Source organism: Caloenas nicobarica, chromosome 5 (assembly GCF_036013445.1).
Source record: "Caloenas nicobarica isolate bCalNic1 chromosome 5, bCalNic1.hap1, whole genome shotgun sequence".
In the NCBI taxonomy this organism is placed as follows: Eukaryota; Metazoa; Chordata; class Aves; order Columbiformes; family Columbidae; genus Caloenas; species Caloenas nicobarica.
In genome coordinates this window covers 35,956,521-35,977,374 of record NC_088249.1, presented here as the reverse complement: position 1 = coordinate 35,977,374, position 20,854 = coordinate 35,956,521, and the positions used below count along the sequence as shown (strand labels likewise).

Here is a 20,854-nt window from a genome sequence, read left to right as displayed (position 1 = left end):
ACTGCTTGCACTAAGGTTTTTTCATATTACAGTCAGTAAAACTTAAGAAAAATTAAATGCTGGCACTGCAGTTGCAATATGGCAAAGCATTTAGGGATATGTTTGGCTTTCAGTGCAAGAAAACAGTACTGTATCTTCAGTGTCTTTATATACGTGTTCAGAAATAAGCAGGTAATTCAACACTTTGTGCAAAACTGGATTTATTCAGCATAGTGTCCTCCCACAAGTTAAGCTAACAGCAAAAAGTATGGCCAGAAACATTACCAATCTGCTACCTATCTACTATGCCGCTAGAAAGGTCGTGTTTGCTGAGATAAATATTTAATTCTATTGAAATGAGAGTTTATTTTGCTTCGACTGGATCAAAGCCCAGAAGGCCTCTAATCTTCCTTTACAATTAAAATGTTTTTCCTCCACCTCTCTTCGGTACCATTTTTAGTTGGTTTTGCATCCGTGCTCTGTTCCTCTGGACTCCTTCGTTTGACAGCCATGGAGTTCGGCTGCTCCAGGGAGGCTTTGCCAATGCTGCTGCAGGGCAGCACAGCAATTCCCAAAAAGCCACCTAGTGAGAATGCCCTCACCCAAGCAAATGCCATTCCTGGGTGAGGTTTGGTAACCCACTCCCAAAATGCCATGAACTGGCTGAACAAAAGGATGTTTTTGTTGATGCCAGCTACATCTGTATGGGTGATTTTGCTGGCATTGGGATGATGGGAGTCTTATTTTTTTCACATTCCCCACTGCCAGGATAGACTTAGCCTACAAACCACTCATGCTTTTTTGCTTTCATTATTACAAAACTGTTAGAAATAGCATGAGGTTTTCAGTGTCCTGTGGGGAATACAGCAAGAACGGTTCCACCCCACAGAGATCCTAACAATGATCAGTTCATCTTTATCCCTCCAACAGGGCCGGAAATCACCAGTGGCACTGCAAATCTGTTACCATCTCAATAGCAATGCACAACTTTATTCCCATTAATCTGTCTTCCATCCATTCACACACCAAGTAAAACCCTGCTTCATTTTACAGATTATATCCATGTTGCTCCAGACAAAGGTCACTTTATAGTTACAGTTCTTCAATTGAATAAAAGCTTTTGATGCAGTAAATCATTGTCTCTCACTGTTCAAACTCACACAATACAATACAAATAATGCTGCCCTTTCTTTCAGAGTTCCTTTTCTACCTCTACTACTCATTACCAAAGCATTTCTTTACAAAATAAAATGAGGCACTTTTCACTTGCTTCAGCCATATAAATTACTTATAGCACTTTGGAGATGGTTTGCTATGCTGCACTACAAACTCAGTCCCTATACTATTTTAAGATCAAAATGAGCTTCTTTCATTGGAGTAGTGACAAATGAAACATAATGTACCAAAGTTTCACTAGATTTAGCTGTTCCTAGATCTCTTTCCTCTTAGAACTGTGAGACTTAAAACCTAAGACACTCTCTTCTGAGTGCCACATATCTTTTCTACTTATCAGAAGTTACGTGTCTCAGTAAGATATTACAGGCAAGGTGAGCGTGGTTGTGCACACAAAGACACGTGTGCAGTGGAAAAGAAGGCAGGAGAAAGGGTGGATTAATCAACTAACTAATCATCCAGTCCTGCTGGTACAGAAATCAAACTCTTCCCTTTAGCAATTCAAGGTATTCTGTCCTTTCTTTGGGTAGTGAGAGTAGCCAGTCAGCACGAGACACAAAGGTTTTGAGGTTAAATTTGCAGATAGTTATAACTTTCTTTCAAAAGGAAGAATAAAATATAGCAGGATAAATCTTAATCTCAAGGAGACTCATGCAAAACGGCAACTATTATATTTAACGGCAACAGTGCTTTATTTAGCACTGAAGGTCATAGCAAGAACTGAGGCCAAAAGCTGAAGGCAGACAAATTCTCATTCGAAATACAGAACAAGTATTGAGCAGCAAGGCAGTTGAAACTTGAAAACACTGTCAAGGCAACTCAGGAACTCAAATTTCTTGATGTCTTCAAATAAAAGTGAATGCCTTTCCAGAAGACAAGATTCAGTGTAACATAAGTTACCAGGTACCTGAAGGAAACATGTATGATATATGGGAGGTCAGTCTGGATGAACTGCTGATTCTACCCATCTTTAAACTCTATGAAACTGAAAATAAATCATTAGTCAAAAGCAAGTCCTAGCTCACTACTATTATTTGCCTTACGTTTTCAGTGCTTCTGAGCTCTTTCAGTGAAGAGCAATGTTAATCATTTGGTTAAAGCATTCAGCAAAAGTCCCAATAGACTCTCCAGTTGGCAACCAGCCACCGTGTTCCCTGCCGTCTTTTCCAGCACCATGCTCTTGGTAACAGAGGGCATTTACTTAGGCGAGATGGAAGGAGACTTACTTCCACAGACAGCCAAGCTACCAGTTGTTACTAGATAGGCCCTTATATTTATGCCCCAGAATGCTGCTGCTTCTAAAACCAGACTCAGACGATTGCTCACAGAATACAGCTTAACACTGGCATCAGCTTATTGAGCTTGTGTTCTTTTCAGTTGTGTATGTGCATGGCTAAGTGGCATCTTCTAATGCAGCTGACCTAACCGAGTATGTGCTACGTTCAGCTTCAATGAAACTGCAAGAAGGTAAGAACAGCCCAGAACCTGTACTGACTAATACACCAGGAACAGAATTACCAGCTAATAATTTCTAATCCAAAATAGAAATTATATAAAATCTTGTGACTTGCATCCTTAACCAAGTAGATCTGGAGCTTTTTTACTCTTATTCTTCTTTTTGACAGTATCACTTCACTCACTTTAAATAGTATATTGAATTAGGGAAGCAACAGCAAGTCCTCAAACAGATTACACAAGCAGGTAGTAAAACTTCCAAAATTTTGTGGTGCTTAGATCCAGGCTTCTGCCTCTTTGTTTAAGATCTCTACAAAATAGAGACCTGCTGTCAGACTGGATTTTGCAATCACAATTCAGGTTCATCACAGAGTCACACTGTACAGCATGGCAGTACATTACGTGACATTGTATTGCAATGAAAAGGCAACTGAGGCTTTTTTTGGGGTTTGGACTCCACCCGCTGCACAGCATAGAGCATACTGAAGCAATGAAAGGAGGAGACTGAAGGCTGACTTTCCTTGCTAAATCTCTGACTGGCCAATCTTGCTTTCCAGTCATCAAATTTCATTTCTCTACTCTGCAAGTGGAAATAAAAGAATGAGTGAATAACTGTATTCTTTTCATCCCTCAACACTTCGAGTTCATAAAAGCAAAGAAGTTTTCTCAGTGGCACCCTTGGGCAGCCTGGAGCTCGCCCCTGGCAATATAAGAGAAGCAGTTCTGCCTTCACTAGGGTCTCCTTCCAACACTTCTGTGCTTGCACTGAGGCCATGAGATGCAAAGATACCAGGGAAACAGAGCTGCGATTTACACTGACAAAGAGGATTTTGATACACTCCTCCAAATGGGGCAGCATTACCATCTTAATAGCCTTTTGCTCTCAGCCCTCTTCCTGAGGACGCTGGAGGTTTTTGCGAACGGAGAACAGTTCCGCTTCCCATTTTAAGTGCAACAATAGCAGAAGGGCTCCTTAAACTGCATCAAATAGCAGCCTGTGAAATCCCTAACTAGCTGCACTGCCTCTCCTGCCGTTTTATTATCCTCTGGCCCACAGAACAAAAGCCGGGGGGGAGCTCCTCCTCATTTTTAGCCTATTCCACACATCCTAATCCCTCAGAGGTGGCAATGGAAATTGCCTGTGGAACTGTTAAATCACACTTTCACTTTGTCTTTCATTCCCCATTCACCCTCACTAATCAAGGAGTTTCCAGCCACATTTTCCGATATCAATTTGTTTATGGCCTATTGGTTAATGGTCCCGGGATGGGACCCCCTGAGTAAGAAGAAAGAATCCTGGGCATTTCAGCCAGCTGCTGCTTCTCACCAGTTCCCACACCCATCCACTTGTTCCCGTCAGCCACTCTGAATGTGCTCACCTCCTGACACCAACTGAATCGAACAACAAAGCCTGAATGGGAAAGCTGCCTTTGCAATCAGGCTGCAGGACAGATTCCACTCATTAGCGCTATGGGATGTCCCCCAAGCAGCAGCGCAGGGACAGTCCCTCACCAGCTGACCCGTGGCCGGTTCTCTTACTGACATCTTGCACGTTGTTCCCACCTTCTCTTTGGAAAGAAGCACCAACTACAATTCTCATAAATACCGTAGCTTCTCTTGCGCAAGGCTCCCTGCCGCCACTTTCTGCATCTTATCCAAAACAGCCATTTCCAGGGGATTCACTATGTCCTCCTTCCATAGAAATAATGATCATTGAAATATGGGATGAGAACAGGCAATATTTACTTTGCAGAACTCAGTGAGATGGCTCACGTGTAAGTGCTTACAAGTCTCCATAAAATAGTCTGGGGCACATTATCAGGGGAGCCATGCCCTTGGTTACTACCCATCTTGGAGAAAAATATCTAAAATAGAAACATAATGGTGTAGTCAGAAAGTAAGAAAAGGCTCATGCCAAGATCTTCAAGCTGCCTTCCAAAATGTACAAAGAATGCCTGATACTGAGACAGCGTTTACTTCGAGATAACCGAACTCGTATCTCAGCTGTTCTTAGAAAAATGGTGAATGATGTTTTAAACATGTACCCCAGAAACATATGGATACAGGGAAAAGAGCAATTGCCGTACACCTAATATGGTGCTACACTCCTATCACAGTCCTGCTCCCTCATCATTACACGTTACCAGGCCCATTTGTTCTTTAAAGTAGGGTCCGGTCCTTGGGAAACTATATTCCTGGCTCATAGAAAAGAACTGAAACAAATAAAGATTCTCTCTGAACAAATGTTTTCTATTTCTGAAATGGGAAATCTTTCCCAAGGTTTCTCTAAATTAGTGCCTGAGTAGAAAATTGTCTGCCTTCTTTTACAATGACCATAAACATCTCTGCAACTCAGAAGATACTTGAGATAGAAAAGTAGCTTTTCTTCTGCCCTACACCGAATCAAAACATGTCTAGATCAACTCTTGTAAGCCACCTCAGTTTAAACTAATAAAAAATGTTTCTTTTTCCTGTAGCCTTTTTAAAATTACTGGTACCAAATAAAGAGATGAAATTCCCAAAATGCCATCTAAGAATACACTGGGTACAGTATCCAAAGGCTTAGGAAACACTGAATGAACCCAGATTATCATTATGTAGATGTATCAAATGGAGGCAAAAATGAACCATAAAACATTTTGGTTTCTTTTGTTTTCTTACATTGTGTCACCAGAGACGTAAGCATATTTAGTAACCAGTAAATATAAATATGTCGTGGGTCTGGTTCAGCCTGTTTAGAGGCAAGAAATGGGCAATCAGAAGGAAGAGAACTGTTCACATACCTTAAAATGTTTGCAGTGTTTTATGAGATCAGTGATTCTCAGTCACTGGAACCTGAGAAACAGTGATACTTTCTTACTGCTGCATATCAGAGCGTATCATCCTCTGAACAAAAAGTGACAGGCACTGACTAGTTTTATTTAGTCTGCTAAACTGACGCAGCAATCAGGGGCCAGGCTGCATATCAACAGGCAACCACGCAACAAAATTGATCTACGAATGCCTGTCAAAAAGTAAGTACGTTAAAGGAAGATTTATTGGGATAAATGGAGAAAGAAAGGGAGGAGCTGAACTTCCCTTTTTGCTGTGGTCTGAAAGTACGTGATTTAGGACATGGCCACAAGGAACCCTAGCTCCCTGCCATCATGGTAGTAATATCCAGCTTTTCAGTACTTTACCTCATATCCTAGAGAATCTGAGGGACCATGGGGCATTATCGTTAAAATGATCACAAAAATAGAGAACAGATATTAATTTCCTGTATTTTTATGGGTATCAAGGCATTTGCTAAAGAAGAACCATTTATTAGAGCATGTTATTAATGATAGATGGGTATGTTTCTCCTGAAGAAACCTATCCCATAGGAGCAGTGTTGCCAGAACCACTCTATTTTACCTTGAAGGAAAACAGGGAGCCTTGATTAATAATCACAAGGCCCATTCTTAGATCTATGGGAATATGTACCAACTAATTTAGTATAATCCAAGACAAAATAGTGAATGCAGCAGAAGGCTGCCCTTGTCAACCAGACTGTTTGAATGTCTGAGTTTTTAATTAGGTATAAACAGCACAATTTTGAACAATAGTTGCTGTTATCCACATTCAGCCTGCTTAAAATACTAATTGCAAAGGCAGAAAATCAACGCTCTGGTCTTACCTTGAAGAACCAAGCCTGATTTCTCAATGGTGTAGAAAAAAGCAGAGAATGGAGCAACAGGGGATTTAGCAACGAGGACCTGCAAAACAAACAAGTAATATATAAGTACACATCTTTATAACATACTGATCAGACCTCAAATCCATAGAACGATCTCACTGGATTTAAGTTCCAGAAGTAGCAAAGCATACTGCAGTAATAACAATGTAGTTATTGATCTAGCCCTGTCACTTCTAAGTAGTTGAGGTCTTCTCATACACATGCACAGATCATGCTGCAATGTTATAAGGATTCACAGGTCCTAAAAAACCACCACCATGAAAGCAGCAAGCTTTGCTTGTCTTACTGACATCCTATTAAGCTTAATCATTCCTGCTGGTTCAGGCAGTTGCACTCAGATAGGAAACAATTTTGAGCAAAATTGCAACTGCTGCTGTGAAACGCAATTTTAATTGTCATTATCTGTTCCACGGATATGTCCCCTTGGCTTCACCAAGGACTCCACCCGCCATGTTCCTCCTGCCCCTGGAAGCAGCGAGGTCCACCCTTGGGCCACCACTCCAGGGATGATAACATGCCATTGCAATTACCTGGATGTCCTCTTTTGCAAAAGGGGTAATGACTGAGTCAAGCTTTATTCAAGGATCCTGTCCTTGGAGTTTCAAAACAGACTGGAATTCCCTTGGGGTGTAGAGCACAAGTGCATTTAGTTTGGCATTCGGGTGTGCTGGCCCTCCATGGTCAGGCCAAAAACATCCCAAGCTGTCTGGCTCCACTACGGATGAACCGTCCTCTGTGGAAGATGAGCTGCAGCAGAGCTCTGGAGACAAAGAAATGGCCTTGTTGGCAGCGTTGGGGACGTGGGACCCACAGTGGCAAACTCACACAAGTGTGCCAGGCTTTATTGCTCGCTGTTTGATTTTTGCTCGTTGCTGAGGACTGCTCCCTCACAGCTTGCCTCAAAATAACTCCCATTCTGTCACCTACATGAAAGTGTCATTTTAATGATAAATTTAATAAGCTCTGCCCAGAGTGTGATCAGCACAAAAACACCGATCTAATGTTTGCCATGCGGGCCCTGCAGAAGGCACTGACGGGAATGGCTGAAGCGGAGAGCACGCTGCTGCTCTGCCGCTGGCACAGAGCTGCTGAGCAAAGCTGAAACATGTTCCTCCGATCAGCTCTTGCACAGCTAGAGAGGCCGGGAACTGGAAACCAGCCCTCCCAGTGGTGGCCCTGCACCCTGGAAGAGCCTTCCCGCCCGCCCGGCCCGTGAGGGCAGGGTTTGGGCAGGCAACCCCCGCTCAGGCCTCGCTGATCCCCGGCCGGGCCTGCTCCAAGCAGAGCAACATGGCGGGGCCTGAGCCGTGCTCGCTCAGCACAGAGCAGGCCACCGGCCGCCTTCCCTCAGTGCACCCATTTCATCTCACCCCTGCTTGAGGCCTGCCCAGCAGCGTGCTGCGGAACTGTCACCTGCTTTCAGTGCCTTAATTTCCAAAGACACTACAGATCAGATACTCAGATCAGGTCAGATGTTCCACCCTCTCAGCCTAAGATAGGCAGCCCTCTGTTCAGATATATCCAAATACAGATTTCTTAGAACTACAGGCAGTAACAATCTTATTTTCAGAGGTGTGGGGCACCAACAGATCCTGCTGATTTCAAATGGAGTAAAAAAGCCACATTATTTCCTAATTCTGCCAAACATTCAAGCACTCCTAAGGATCACTGCACATTAATTTGGGTGGGTTGTGCCTAACGATCAGCAGAGAAGCAGTGAGCAGGTTTGACAAAAGCCAGAAGAGACTACAGCAAAACAAGGAAGTTCATGCTCACCAAAACTGCTCACATTTCACTGAAAAGTCAGACACTATGGAATTGCTTCATAGATATACAGGACTGGGACATTTATTCCTAAGTGTAATATTAACAATATCAAGCACCAGAAGTTTGAGCTCTGCAGTGTCCTTCTGTAACTGAAGGATTTGGCAGCAAATTCTGCTGCAGAATCAAGGCTTGTGTGATTTTCCTATAGCACTTTACATGCTAAGAGTGTCTGTATAGTAGGTAGGTTTCATTTGTATTTTTATGTAGTCTGCGGACAGGACCATGCTTAGATGTCTTGCAACTGTTTCTCATCTGATTCTGATACAGGCTGAAGAAACATAAATCCTCATATCTGGTTCTTCAAACATAACCATTATTACCCACAGCTAGCTAACATTTTTATGGTTTTCAGAATTTAAGCCAAACATAGTCTCCCTTCTTCTCCAGACAGCAAAAAATAAAGGCAAGCACATAAAGACCACAAATACAGCCAGAGAACACCAGACCAGTCCAAATGTCAATGTTTTCCTTTCAGTCATATGAAGCTGGCAAAACCACCTCAGGATGCGATACAACCTTTGTGAACCACTCCAAGTAGGAAAACTGCTGTGCTTGCACTTTCCTCTCTTCCACAGTAATTACTGTTCTCTCTGGAATGAACTTCTGGAGAAAGGAGGGCCATGTCACATCCCGTGTCTGTGACGCACCTTGACAAAACCCAAATTCCCTCGCCGGTCATTATCCCCAAGGATGCAGCAGGAGAGGGACGCTGCCAGGAGGAAAGTCGAGTGAAGCAGAGTGCCTCCCGATGCTTCGCATGCTCCCCCAGCTCTGAGAACATGATGGAGAGGATGGGAGCAGGGAAATCTGTGCAAATGCTCAGCTACTCTGAGTCCCACAACAGCTGGATGTTTAATCGGAAAGGCCTGAAGTGAAACGCTTACAAATCAGATGCCTAAGGTCAAATTTTTGGCATTCTGTGCAGTACTATGCACATAAATATTAACCTGTACATATATATATATATATATATGCACGTGCACTAAGCACATTTGTACGTGCAAATGGATAGACATTCAAATAACTCTATGTACATTCTGTTACTGCATTTTTATGCAGTTGCAATATATGTATAACTAAGTATAGCAATGAAAAAATATAATAAATCATGTTCTTTCAGCAGCACATCACAGGGCTCCTCTGAAAGGCGGATGCTGCACAGTTACATCTGAGGCTCAGAATTAGCTTTCCTTTGAGTGAAACAGGAACAGCTCAGAATCTTCAAATGTATTGCTTTATTTTGAATGCTTGCTTACTGAAAAAAATAACTTTTAAAGTATGACTACATATTTCACAACCAGATAGAGTACATAGAACTCTTTTATAACACCAAATTCTACATTAACATAACTTTAAAAAATCAAGTAAATATGTATTTAGATTTGTGTTTCAACCAAAGTGTAAAAACTGTAAATTGTAAACCATCCTCTGGTTGGAATTGCCAACATAGAGTAGGTTCTTATGTATACACAAGGAACTTATAAAACATAGAAAGAAATACATGTCAAAACAAAGAAAATGATGTTTTGGAGGCCAAGAAGCGGAAGTATAAATCAAGGATTACAAAAAATCAAGATAATGCTGACCCTGGAAAGATTATTAACAATATAAAAAAGGAAATAAAAACTGGAGTTATAAGTAAATTACATCGGGATAGTGATTAAACATATTCTAGATATGAATGAAGAAATAACCAGTTTTCAACAAGCAAGATGATGCTGAAAGAGATGAAAAGGCAGATAATGGGAATTATCTATATCATATAGATATAAAATTAACAACTGAGTGGAAAGAAAACTCCAGGAGCCTACCACATTCAGCAGAAAATGGATAATCTCTACTGAAAAAACACTGTAAGAATCAGCATGTGAATTTAGGTCTGATAGCATGTGTCATACATCTAGGACATTGAAGATGATGCAACATAACTGAGAAAGAGCATACATAGTCCTTAAAGGGAAGACAAAATAAAGTGTAAAGTGGTGAGCTGAGGCCCATAATCTGATTTCAGTATCATGCAGAACTTTAGAAGAAATTGTGAAGGGAAGAATAACTGAAGACTTGGAAAATGAGAGAAAATGAAACATGGATGCCATGCCAGACACACCTGACATCCTCCTTTGAATTTTTTAGAAATGTGAAATAAAGTGGACCTCATCTGATTGCATCTCTAAAGCTTTTAACACTGTTTAATGGGAACTGGTAATGAAGAAAACAAGGATAAGCACGGAAGCTGTAAGACAAAAGGGGAAACAGTCATTTATTGAAAAGATAACACTTCCCAGATCCGTTAGTACCTCACAAGATTACTGACACACAGGTGATGTAGCCAGGACAATGGCAAATCTGCTTGTCCAGCACACCCCCATGTATACGTGGCAAAACCAGGGACACACTGGTGTTTCTCTACAAGTCACCAGCATGTACAGCACAGGTCATTCATGAACTCAAACTGTGAGAGATGGGCTGTATGCTGGTGAGGAGGCCTCACCTCCAAGAGGCCACCCGAAAAAATTAGCTCGATGAATCTAGCAAAAATGAAGGCTGACTGTTGTCTGTGTGTGTGTAAGTGAACGGGGAGAGGACAAACGAGAGAATGGAGCAGGAAAAAAGAGAAGAGCTTCTCAAACTGACAGACAACACTGACAAAAGAACAAATGTGCAGCCACAAAGACATTTTGGCTGGAAATTTGAAAGTTCGTAACCATCACTAAAGTGAGATTCTGGAATAGTGCTCAACTCAAAGAGGCAAGGCTAAAAAAATTTCTTTGTTAAAAAATCTTTTGTTAAAATATTTACAAAAAGGATAAGAAGCAGTGCCTGCAATGCATTCCATGACCTATGAAGTCTCTTCAAGTCCTATGTGCACGCTAAGAAGCATCGAAGCCCTGCCAACTCATCTTTTATGCTGATAGAACTGACGGGGTTGGAACAATACATACTAACAACGCCCCTTGATGGTCCATATGCAAGTAAGGATCTTTGTGGTCAATAAAATGAGAAAAAGTTGCTGGTTTTCAAATACAGAAATTATAATTTAAAGTCTTCTCATCTCTATCTTCTGGTGAGCATCTGCACCTCTCCCTAAGATTCTAAGCAGCCACCTGAGGATATGCAGAACACAAGAGGTCTTCCACGATAATTCAGAAGAAGACAACTCAGGCAGAAGAAGCATTTCTAAAACTCACATATATTTAACTATATGTCTTGCTTCAATTCTAAATCGGTCCTGGCCAAAATCTGGAGAGGATACAGCTGCGTAACAAGCTGAAACAGAAACCTCTTTCCACAGTCTTGCTTTCCCAAACTTAAGATTAATAACCTAAATTTTCAGTCCAACATAAAGGAAAGATTTCCTTGATTCATTTTTCACGTCAGGGAAAGAAGGGAATATACAACTCCACTAATGTTCCTGACGTATGTAAAGGGATTTATTGCTTAGTTTCCTACACAGATAAGTGAAAGACACGCCTTTTATGATAAGCACTATTTAATCAAGAAATCAAAGATGAAATCCTGGCCTTACCAGAAATTTATTCCAACTGACACTTCACTGCAGTCAAAATTGCACCAAAAGAAGTACACATTTTGAGATGAGCAAACAGTAATAGTCAATAACAGTTTAAAGAAGTTAACAGGCATTTAGATTACTAAAATGATGTATTAAATGGTAAAATGAATAGAAAATCAACACAGAAGAAAGATGGAGTAGTACTGAGTCTTTCTAATTCATCCTATCCATGATGCTTCTGGAATGCTTTCTATGAGCTTCTGGAATGAAACATAAAAACCAGATGCAGTTATTCTTATACTGCTGTCCTGCTAAAGTGTGAATGATAGAGATGGATGAGAGAAGGAAAAATCAAAGCTGTTTTAAGTTTTGCAAAGTCCTAACTTTACAAAATGGTCAAATCTCAGTTTCCTTTCCTTTCCTTCTAGCATCACCTTTCCCTTTTAGAAGGTTTGTAATAATTATTAATTATTTTACAACAAAGTAGAATAAACATTAAACAACTGAAAAATTATTTCTGCCACAGTGCACATTAAGAACACAAAGGTACTATGGAAGAGGAAATATATCACCTTGATGAAAAGTGAATAGAAACTGGATAGATGCCATGAGATTAGATAAAGGAAGATAAATGGAGACAGGCACAGCAGTTGAGAAACAAAAGGCTAGAGAGAATTGATGATGACAGCAGAAAAACTGTACATTAAGGTTTGTTTTTTAATTAGGGAAAGCATTTTTATTAATACAGTTTATTGTTTATAAGCTTTATGGAAGAGCAGAATCACAGAAATTGATTGCAGAAGTCCAGCTGAAAATACTAATTATTGGGACAACATCCCCTGTCAATAGCAAGGAAAGTGATAAATTGGAAAATGTATTGGTTGGACTTTTGGAAGTAGTCTGATAACCAGAAATACAGCCAGTGTCCTGCCAAAAAAAAAAGTAAAGAAGATGAAGGGGACAGAGTCTTATATTAAATTAGTTATCAAAATGCCAAGATGATAAACTACCTAACAGTGAAATAATAACATGATTTTGACTGAGCTATGAGCTCTCACGCAGTAATCAAAATATTATTTCATAATGGAAAACTAAGGATGTTAACAGAAGTAATGGACTAAGATACTTCAACGAAATATTTGAGCAAATCAGCTGTATTAAGATTTAATACATCATTTCCATTTAGACTGGAAAGACATTCAGTTTCCTCCCCATTTTTTTACTGAGACTATTACAAGAAATTGGTTCTTAGCAATGACTGAGGAAAACGAGTGAAACCATTGGAAGCTTCTTTTGAAGTATGTCAGCTTCTCCTTCTCGGTGAACAGATTCTCCTCTTTTTATTTTTTTCGTGTTAATTTTTTCCTTTGATTTCTGCTAGATTTACTTTATCTCACTGACAAAACACGCATATGTGCACTAAGGACTGAATGAATAACAAAACAACATTTACAGCCAACAAGTATTTTGGAATTCAGATCTGCTGAGGAATTACCCAATACGTGAGACCTGTGAAAGAAGTCTGGCTCTCACTACGCTCACTGCCCTTACTGAAACAATGCTGGGACTTTTCGCTAATCTGTATTGTCCTATTGTAGTAAACAATCATTGCTGGTTGGTGCATTTCAGGAGAACTCTTCAGCTACACCACGTTAGCTCGGCAGAGCACAGCTGAGAACCGAGAAGGAAGCCTACACGTCGACAGTGTCATTCAACAGGGAAAAGACTGTCTCTCAAGGCTCAGTTAGACTCACGTAGTAATAAAATCAGTGCTAAGCTAAACAAATCTTTCCCCTAATTGTGCCAAATGTCTGGGTGGACAACCTTTGTGCCAGAATTTCCCTTCTTATTGTAGATTAGAGGGGTTGTTTTTTCAGCTGCAACAGAGCCCAGGAAAAAGCCAGTAAGGAAAACAACAAAGTTGATCTTGCATCAGATATCCCAGCAGACCTCATAACTGTTTTTTCTGCCCTCCCTTCTGGTTCTTCTTGGGCCCTATGTGCAGGAATTTGATATATTCTAGAAATGAAAGCAGCAGTCCTTCTTCTGTAGATCATTTACTTTTGAGCAGGAACTGTGACCCGGTTCCCAGGGCCAGCTCTGGTTCCCAGTCCCACAGGTCCCGCTGCCTCCAGCCCACCAGAAAGGTGCCCGAGGGGAGAACCAAGAGTTCTCTCACAGGCACTAATGTGACAGTGTCATCGAGACTTCACACCCACCAGTATACCAGTTATTCCCTCCTTCCTCTTCCTGAGAAATATCCTTCAGGGCAGAGGGATGGTTTTTTACAAGGTAGGAGAAAAAATGGTTGTGGCTTCTGCCAAGCCTCACCAAACACTAGTGCTCGTTTGACCTTGGAGCTTTGTGAGGCTTCAGTCTCACAAGGGGTTCTCATTTACCTTGAGAGATAACTGCTCCTTGTTGCAGAACAAAAAGTGACACTAATATGTTTCCAGTGTTCCAGTGAAAAAAGCGTAGTTTAGGTATTCTGCAATAATTTACTAAGCTCACCCATAAACAATTTACTGATCTCCCACTGCAAATGATTCATGGGATAGCAACATTTTGCTTGTTTATGGTACTTAATCTGTAGATTTTTAAAAGGCTTTACAAGAGTGGGGAAAAATCTCCGCATTCTGCATTTGGGGAAATTGAAGTTCAGAAATTAAATACATTCCTAAAGATTGTATAGCTGATATCAATACCAAAATCCAAATAAGACGTTATCAAATCACAAGGCCTTCACAAGCAAATCACGGTAGACTTTGTTTGACTTTATCAGGGACATGTGTTTTCTTATGGAAATGATTATCCCCTGCTTTGTATCTTTCTCCAAATCCCGTTGCAAGGAAAAGGTCTCTCTGCACAGATTTTCCCCTTTCACGCAGAAGAAAGCTCAGCCACCCCAGCAGCACCGGTATGCTTGTTGTCAGTAGAAAAGGCTACAGCCTGGGCAGGCTGAGCAATGACTGGGAATAAAGAGGAAAAACAGGTTGAGGGAAAGGAGATATATGCAGTCATCCTTCAGCCTTCCTCATAATCTAGACCCCACACGTATATTCTCCCTGGTAAAAACAGACTTGATGGATTGACACAGGGAAAGCTTAAGAAGTCTTGAGCTCTAGAGAGCAAACAAAGAGAAATGGGGCTACAAGCATGCCCCAGCACTGGGAGTAGATGTGGAGTCCCTACTACTTTTGTACATGTAAAAAAAAAAAAAAATTAAGAAATCACAATTTGAATTAAAATGATTTCTTAGGAAACTATAATTTCATTCGTGTCATGCACAATGCCTGAGAGATGTGGTTTGTTGAAGTCTGGTTGTTTGAAAAGGTTTTCTTCAAGGCCGGGTTAATGGGCCACAACTCAGTAAAACTCTTTACAGAGCAATTTAAATGGATTCTATCTCTCCTTCCCCCACAAGAAAATCCTGTCCAGAGGAAACTGTTTAGGAATGAGTTTCCTTTCTATTACTTTATAGAAAAGCAACAATGGCAGCTAGAGACACTTCATGAGAGGCATTCCATAAATCTAAACCAATTAGTGCAGAAAAGTAGGCAAGCGGAGTTTGTGTGTACATCCTAAAAATGTCCATTAGCACACATCTGGAAACAACAGCAAAATGAACAGACTCAAAAGGCAGCTGACCATCTTGCTGTTGTCTCACCCCCAAAATGTAGCAGCACATCTGCTTATTTTCTTTTAGTGCAATGCATATAAATTCCATATATGAAAAAACATTGCTAAGACTGCACAGTTGAGAAGTCCCTGTCTCTCACCTTCAGAAAAAGTGAGGGAGAGAGAAATACAAATGCATTCAAGACAGTTTTGCAGGGGAAAAGGCAACAGTGGACACTGATTTGAGTAAGAAAAGTAATGAAGGGAAGGCCTTCAAAAGTCCAAGGGAAAATGTGAGATGGATTCAGCATGGGATAAAGAATTCAAAGAAATCTCAGGACTGCGATGTCAGCATGACACTTATATTAACAAATGTAAACTAGTATCAAAGACATCAAACCTTCTCAGCCAAATTCTGACAGATTACTTTTGATTTTAAGAGTCAGTGCTAGTGGGAAGCAGAGATTCTGAAACATTTAAAACAAATCTCTAGAAATCAAGAACCTAGGTGATACTGGCCAGATTTCAATAAATCACTTCTTGTCTCTGTTTTATCCTAGCATTAACTTTTAGGGTAAGGTCCGATGTTCTTTTGGGTTAACCTAAGCAGATCGCTCACCTTTCCTCACCGTGCTCCACCCTGACCTCAGAAATGGCTAATTAATATTCATTAATTTTTACATTGCTGTATTTCTTATGTGAAATTATTTAGGCTGCTTACATCTCTAAGCTCTGACTTACATTTATGCTAAGCATATGCTCCTAATGTAACTACCAATATTTTTATTATTTATGCTACATGTTTATTTTAAAGAAGTACCAGGAATTCCTTACATGACCTTAAAGATGGCAGATGGTGGTTTTGCCCACAGTAACACAGAAATGTGTGATAACTTGAGAATAAAAGGTAACAGAGCAGCTTATTACTTACCCACTGTCAAGACAAAAAGTGATAAAAGCATTTTATACTACTTTTGACTTGCCTTTTCTGAATCAGCCATTTCATCCCAGTCAGGCCTTGTTTGGTGGTGTTCTAGCTGTACCCTTTAGTGTCATAAGAGGCCACAACAGTAGTCAGGGACTGCACTAGCTTTGTGCAACCACGAATTCTTCTCCAAGCAGAGGCCAACTGAGTTGCTCAGGTAGCAGTGAGGAGGACAGATGGTTGAAAAGCTGACCTAAAGAGACAACCAGCAAGGAAGCTGAGAGAAGCTGAGATTGCACTTTGCAACAGCAGACACAACAGGACATTCAGGAGGCAGTACCAGTGTCTGAGCTCCAAACCCTCAATGCCTTAATGATGGCAGTAGACACTCTCAGTGGCTATGGACAAAACAAGACTTTTAACAACAACAACAACAACAACCAGCTCTCAGAGCAGTTTGTTAGTGCAGTTCTTCCTATAGTAATGAATAACAGTCACAAGCTATGACTCCAATAAAAATAAACCATCATTGCACACATATGTGGCTAGGCTTACTCCCAGAGGAGACATTCAATACTTGCAAAGGAAAGAAATGGAAAGAAAACAAATGAAAGGAGGAGACAGAAATGAAAACCAAGAATCTTTTAAGAATACAGGAGAAACAAGGGAGTGGACAAATCCCGGAATGAGGACACTCTCCAAATCTCAAGCTCTGCTATACCTGGCTGGCTTCAGATCTTGCTTCTAAAGAGCAATAAATATATAAAGGACTTTTTCATAGTGCATAATGCCAGGACCTGGAAAATGGGATTAATGAGTTTTCTTCCTAACTTCACCACTGTTTTATTGAGCAATTATATGAAAATCATGAAGCATTCCTTTGCTCCGGTCCAAAATCAGGCATGGAGATAGACATCTGTAGCAACCTCACTGTATGAATTTTCTGCCAGGTAGGCACGGCTCCAGAGGTACTCTGCTTTCCCCTACCCAGAGGAAGGATCCCAGCTCTGCTATCTGTTTTCTCAAATACTCAGTGGGGCCAATTCCCTCCCCCTCCATAAAACCAGAACAAAGGCACATGTTTTGGCTGTGCCTATCCAGGCTGCTGATAGCAACAGATGACCAATTTGTAATCTGTTTCAGTCCTTGTGGTGTGCCAAACATTGGATGTGAAGTGAGAGAGCTCAGCATGTAACATGTACTTCCATTCGGACATGGGTTTAGATTCAGGCACTATAATGAAGAGCTCTGAACATCGTGGACTGAGTAAACATAACTTCAATGGAAGGAAACCATCAAAACCTCAAATGAGTATCAGTCACAGACAACAAAAGCAAAACTTTCCAAGGTGAAGTGCCCTGATGCGCTCCAGGGCAACAACTGTCCTGAATGCAATAGGCGAAACCTAACAAAATGGTTCTTTTGTTCTGCTGTCCTCTCCCAGAGTGCAAGCAGCCCCCTGAGCCCTCTAACCTAGAATGCCTTTTCCTGCCCGATGTAGTTAACAAGAACTTCAGTGGCAGGGAACTGCACTGCCCAGGCAAACATCGGGCAATTTCAAGTTTTAATTGGAAAAGAAAATGCAATCCCAGATGTTTATCCAAATTGTATCTGAACTGCAACAACCTGGCCAGGGAACTGCACTAAAACCAGGTTGCCTCCAGCACACATCCACTTAAGCCAGACTTCTGCTGCAAGTTCCCCAGTGTGAAATACGGGGCATGCAGGGCCAGTCGGCTCCCTCCTGCTCATGTAACACCAGACCCTGTGAAATTCCTCTTCCCAGAAGCGCTTTCTGTCTCCTTGCCACGTGCCTTATTCCCTACTTTGTAAACTGCATTTTGTCGCCTTTTCTGTTTCCGAGTCTCTCCTAATTTTCCCAGTGGAGAGTCTTCCAGAGGCCAGGAAACTTCACAAGAGCTTGGCCCTGGTCATTTCCTACACTATAAGACTTTTGAGGCCCAAAGCCCTGGTAATTGTCCAATGTGAAGGGTAATTCGGGAGAAAATGCTTGTAGCTTTTCCTAAGCAGGAAAGCAGCCAGTCAGCCAGCATGTCCTGGTTACCACAATGAAACAGTACCGAGAAAAGGGATCTGGGGATGGTGCTGTGGCTGGATAAAGTAGTTGGGTAGCATAAACACAGCCTCCTAGGGGAATTCTCCCATGTGGCAGCTCGTGGTCTCTCTTCAGGCCTATGGCACACTGGTACTGAGAAGAACAGAAAATAAAGTTTATGTAGTTTTTCAGAGCCTTCCATACTGTTCCATTTGACTTTCGTTCTGGAAATAAGAAAATGGATGAGGGATATGACTCTTATTTATGACACGTATTGGAACACAGCCTTATCCCCGGGATCATGCATCCCGAATCGGGAAGGACTGCTAAAGGGAGTACCAGTCCAACAGCACCAGAGCGGTTCTTCTCAGAATACATGGCTGCTTCCACCCAGTCAGCCAGATGGGCCTGGAAAGGATGGGACCAGAGGGGAGGACAGCACGGAAGCCCAGCAGCCACTCAGTGTCTCCTCCACACAACCACATGCTCAAACGGATGCTGCTATCTCTCTGTCTGCAGAGGTGGGGACCCAAACAATACCCAGCCCTCGTCACACCATGGAGCAGATCAGCTCGGTGTAACTCACCAGCACAGCATAAGGAATATACATTCTTAAGTATGTAATTAGCATATGTATTGCCATCATGATTCATTACTTTTATTATTTTTCAGATTCCTATGAACCTTCTTTATGATAGCTTTAGCAACATATTTATCTTCCACAGACAAAAAATATCCACTGCAAATTTAACCCTGACGCCTGTTTCTAATGTGTCTCAAAACTTTATTTAGCCGATACTCCTTCCTTCTTTCACTTTCTTTTGGCTTTCTAAATTATGAAAAAGCTCAACAATACTGTTTATAAATTGAAAGAAAATTAATCCATTGTAAAAGAGCACTACATGTGTGCTCTTCTCATCCTGCATTCATTGTTTTTGGACATCAGTAAAAACAACAGTCCCCTTCACGCTTCCTTGATGTAAAGGCATAATCCTAAATTCCAAGACTTGGGCCAAAAAGATTGGTATTCAACCAAGTCCTAGACCACAGCATAAATATTTTTCACCCACACTAGTGGCTGCAAAATGCTTTTGACATAAAACAAACAAAAGCCCTTTCCAATATTTTTTTTGTGTGTGTGTTGACTTGGTTCTGTTCCTAAAAGTCAAGTCCCTGGACACAAGCTAACACAACAGTGGTAAATTCACATGACAGAGACAGCAAAATCAGCTTATGTAAAGCCTCAATAGTATATCTTAGAGTCTACTGGGCATCACAGAAGAAGGACAGGAACAAAAAAATGCTAACAGATCTGTGAGCTAATACATAAAGATGCAATACATGTGCTTTTGGGGTACTGTCATGCTTTATGGGTGTTGAGAAAGGGTGACAAATCTAAAATTTAATTTCAGTCTTTCTAGAAGACTCAGATTTTCTCTAGCAAGAACAATGTTGGGAGAGATTTCACCAAGGAAGTGAAAAACGATGTGTTCAAAGAAAGCTTAATGGCCTTATCATTGTGGAATCATAGACTCATTTTGGTTGGAAGAGACCCTCAGGATCATGGAGTCCAACCATAACCTAACCTAACTTTGGCACTAAACCACGTCCCTAAGCACCACATCTACGTGTCCTATAAATACCTCCAGGGATGGCGACTCCACCACTTCCCTGGGCAGCCTGTTCCAATGCCTGACCACCCTTTCCATGAAGAAATTCTTCCTAATATCCAATCTGAACCTCTCCTGGTGCAACTTGAGGCCATCTCTTCTTGTCCTATCACTTGCTACTTGGGAGAAGAGACCAACCCTCTCCATGCTACAACCTCCTTTCAGGTAGTTGTAGACAGCGATCAGGTCTCCCCTCAGCCTCCTTTTCTCCAGGCTAAACAGCCCCAGTTCCCTCAGCTGCTCCTCATCAGACCTGTGCTCCAGATCCTTCCCCAGCCTCAAGGGTGTGCTCCTCGCTCATTGCTGACTGGCTCTTCTTTCCTGCAATGGCACCCAAATTACAAACTTTATAACATTTCTTACATGAAGTTGTTTGGTGCTTTTTTTTTTCTTTATTCAATACCAATTAATTTAGATGAGTAAGGAACTCCTTGAATTTTTCATGCTACTTTACGCTTTTATTTTCTCTTTTCAGCCTGCTCAGTTATTTCACATGAAGACCGAGATGGCCATTATAAGATCACAAGTGAGAAGTAAGACAAAATGTATGAAAAAAGGAGCAAAAAGTAGTTCCCTCTTGTTTTTGAGGCAAGATGTACCATATCCAGCTGGAGACATCAACACAAGTGAAGAGGGGATTAAGTGACTTTCCATCTGTGGCATTATATTATATCTGAGTTTTATATTATCATTAGACAGATAAAGAAATAGTGACAAAAAGAGAAAGAACTTCACTGACATACAGTGAAGAACAAACACACAATTTGTGCCAGAAACATCAATTTGCTAAGTAAAATGGCAGCGCTGGTTCAGGCCTGATATGGATTTATTGGCTCAGACTCCAAGGCAAAGCTCCTGGACCACTGTCAGCTCTGAACAAGGCCAAGTCAGGTGTCTTTGCAACCTAAACTCCATAGCTCCC

The 20,854-nt window shown here is 41.2% G+C and overlaps 1 protein-coding gene across 1 annotated transcript in view; it reads right to left on the bottom strand.

Moving 5' to 3' along the window:
* Positions 1-20,854, bottom strand: part of RAD51B (RAD51 paralog B) — a 398,407-nt gene that overhangs the window by 122,560 nt on the left and 254,993 nt on the right. The window contains exon 10 of the mRNA XM_065636030.1: positions 6,266-6,344. Within this exon, the coding sequence (XP_065492102.1) occupies positions 6,266-6,344 (79 nt within the window). The remainder of the gene's footprint in view (positions 1-6,265; positions 6,345-20,854) is intronic.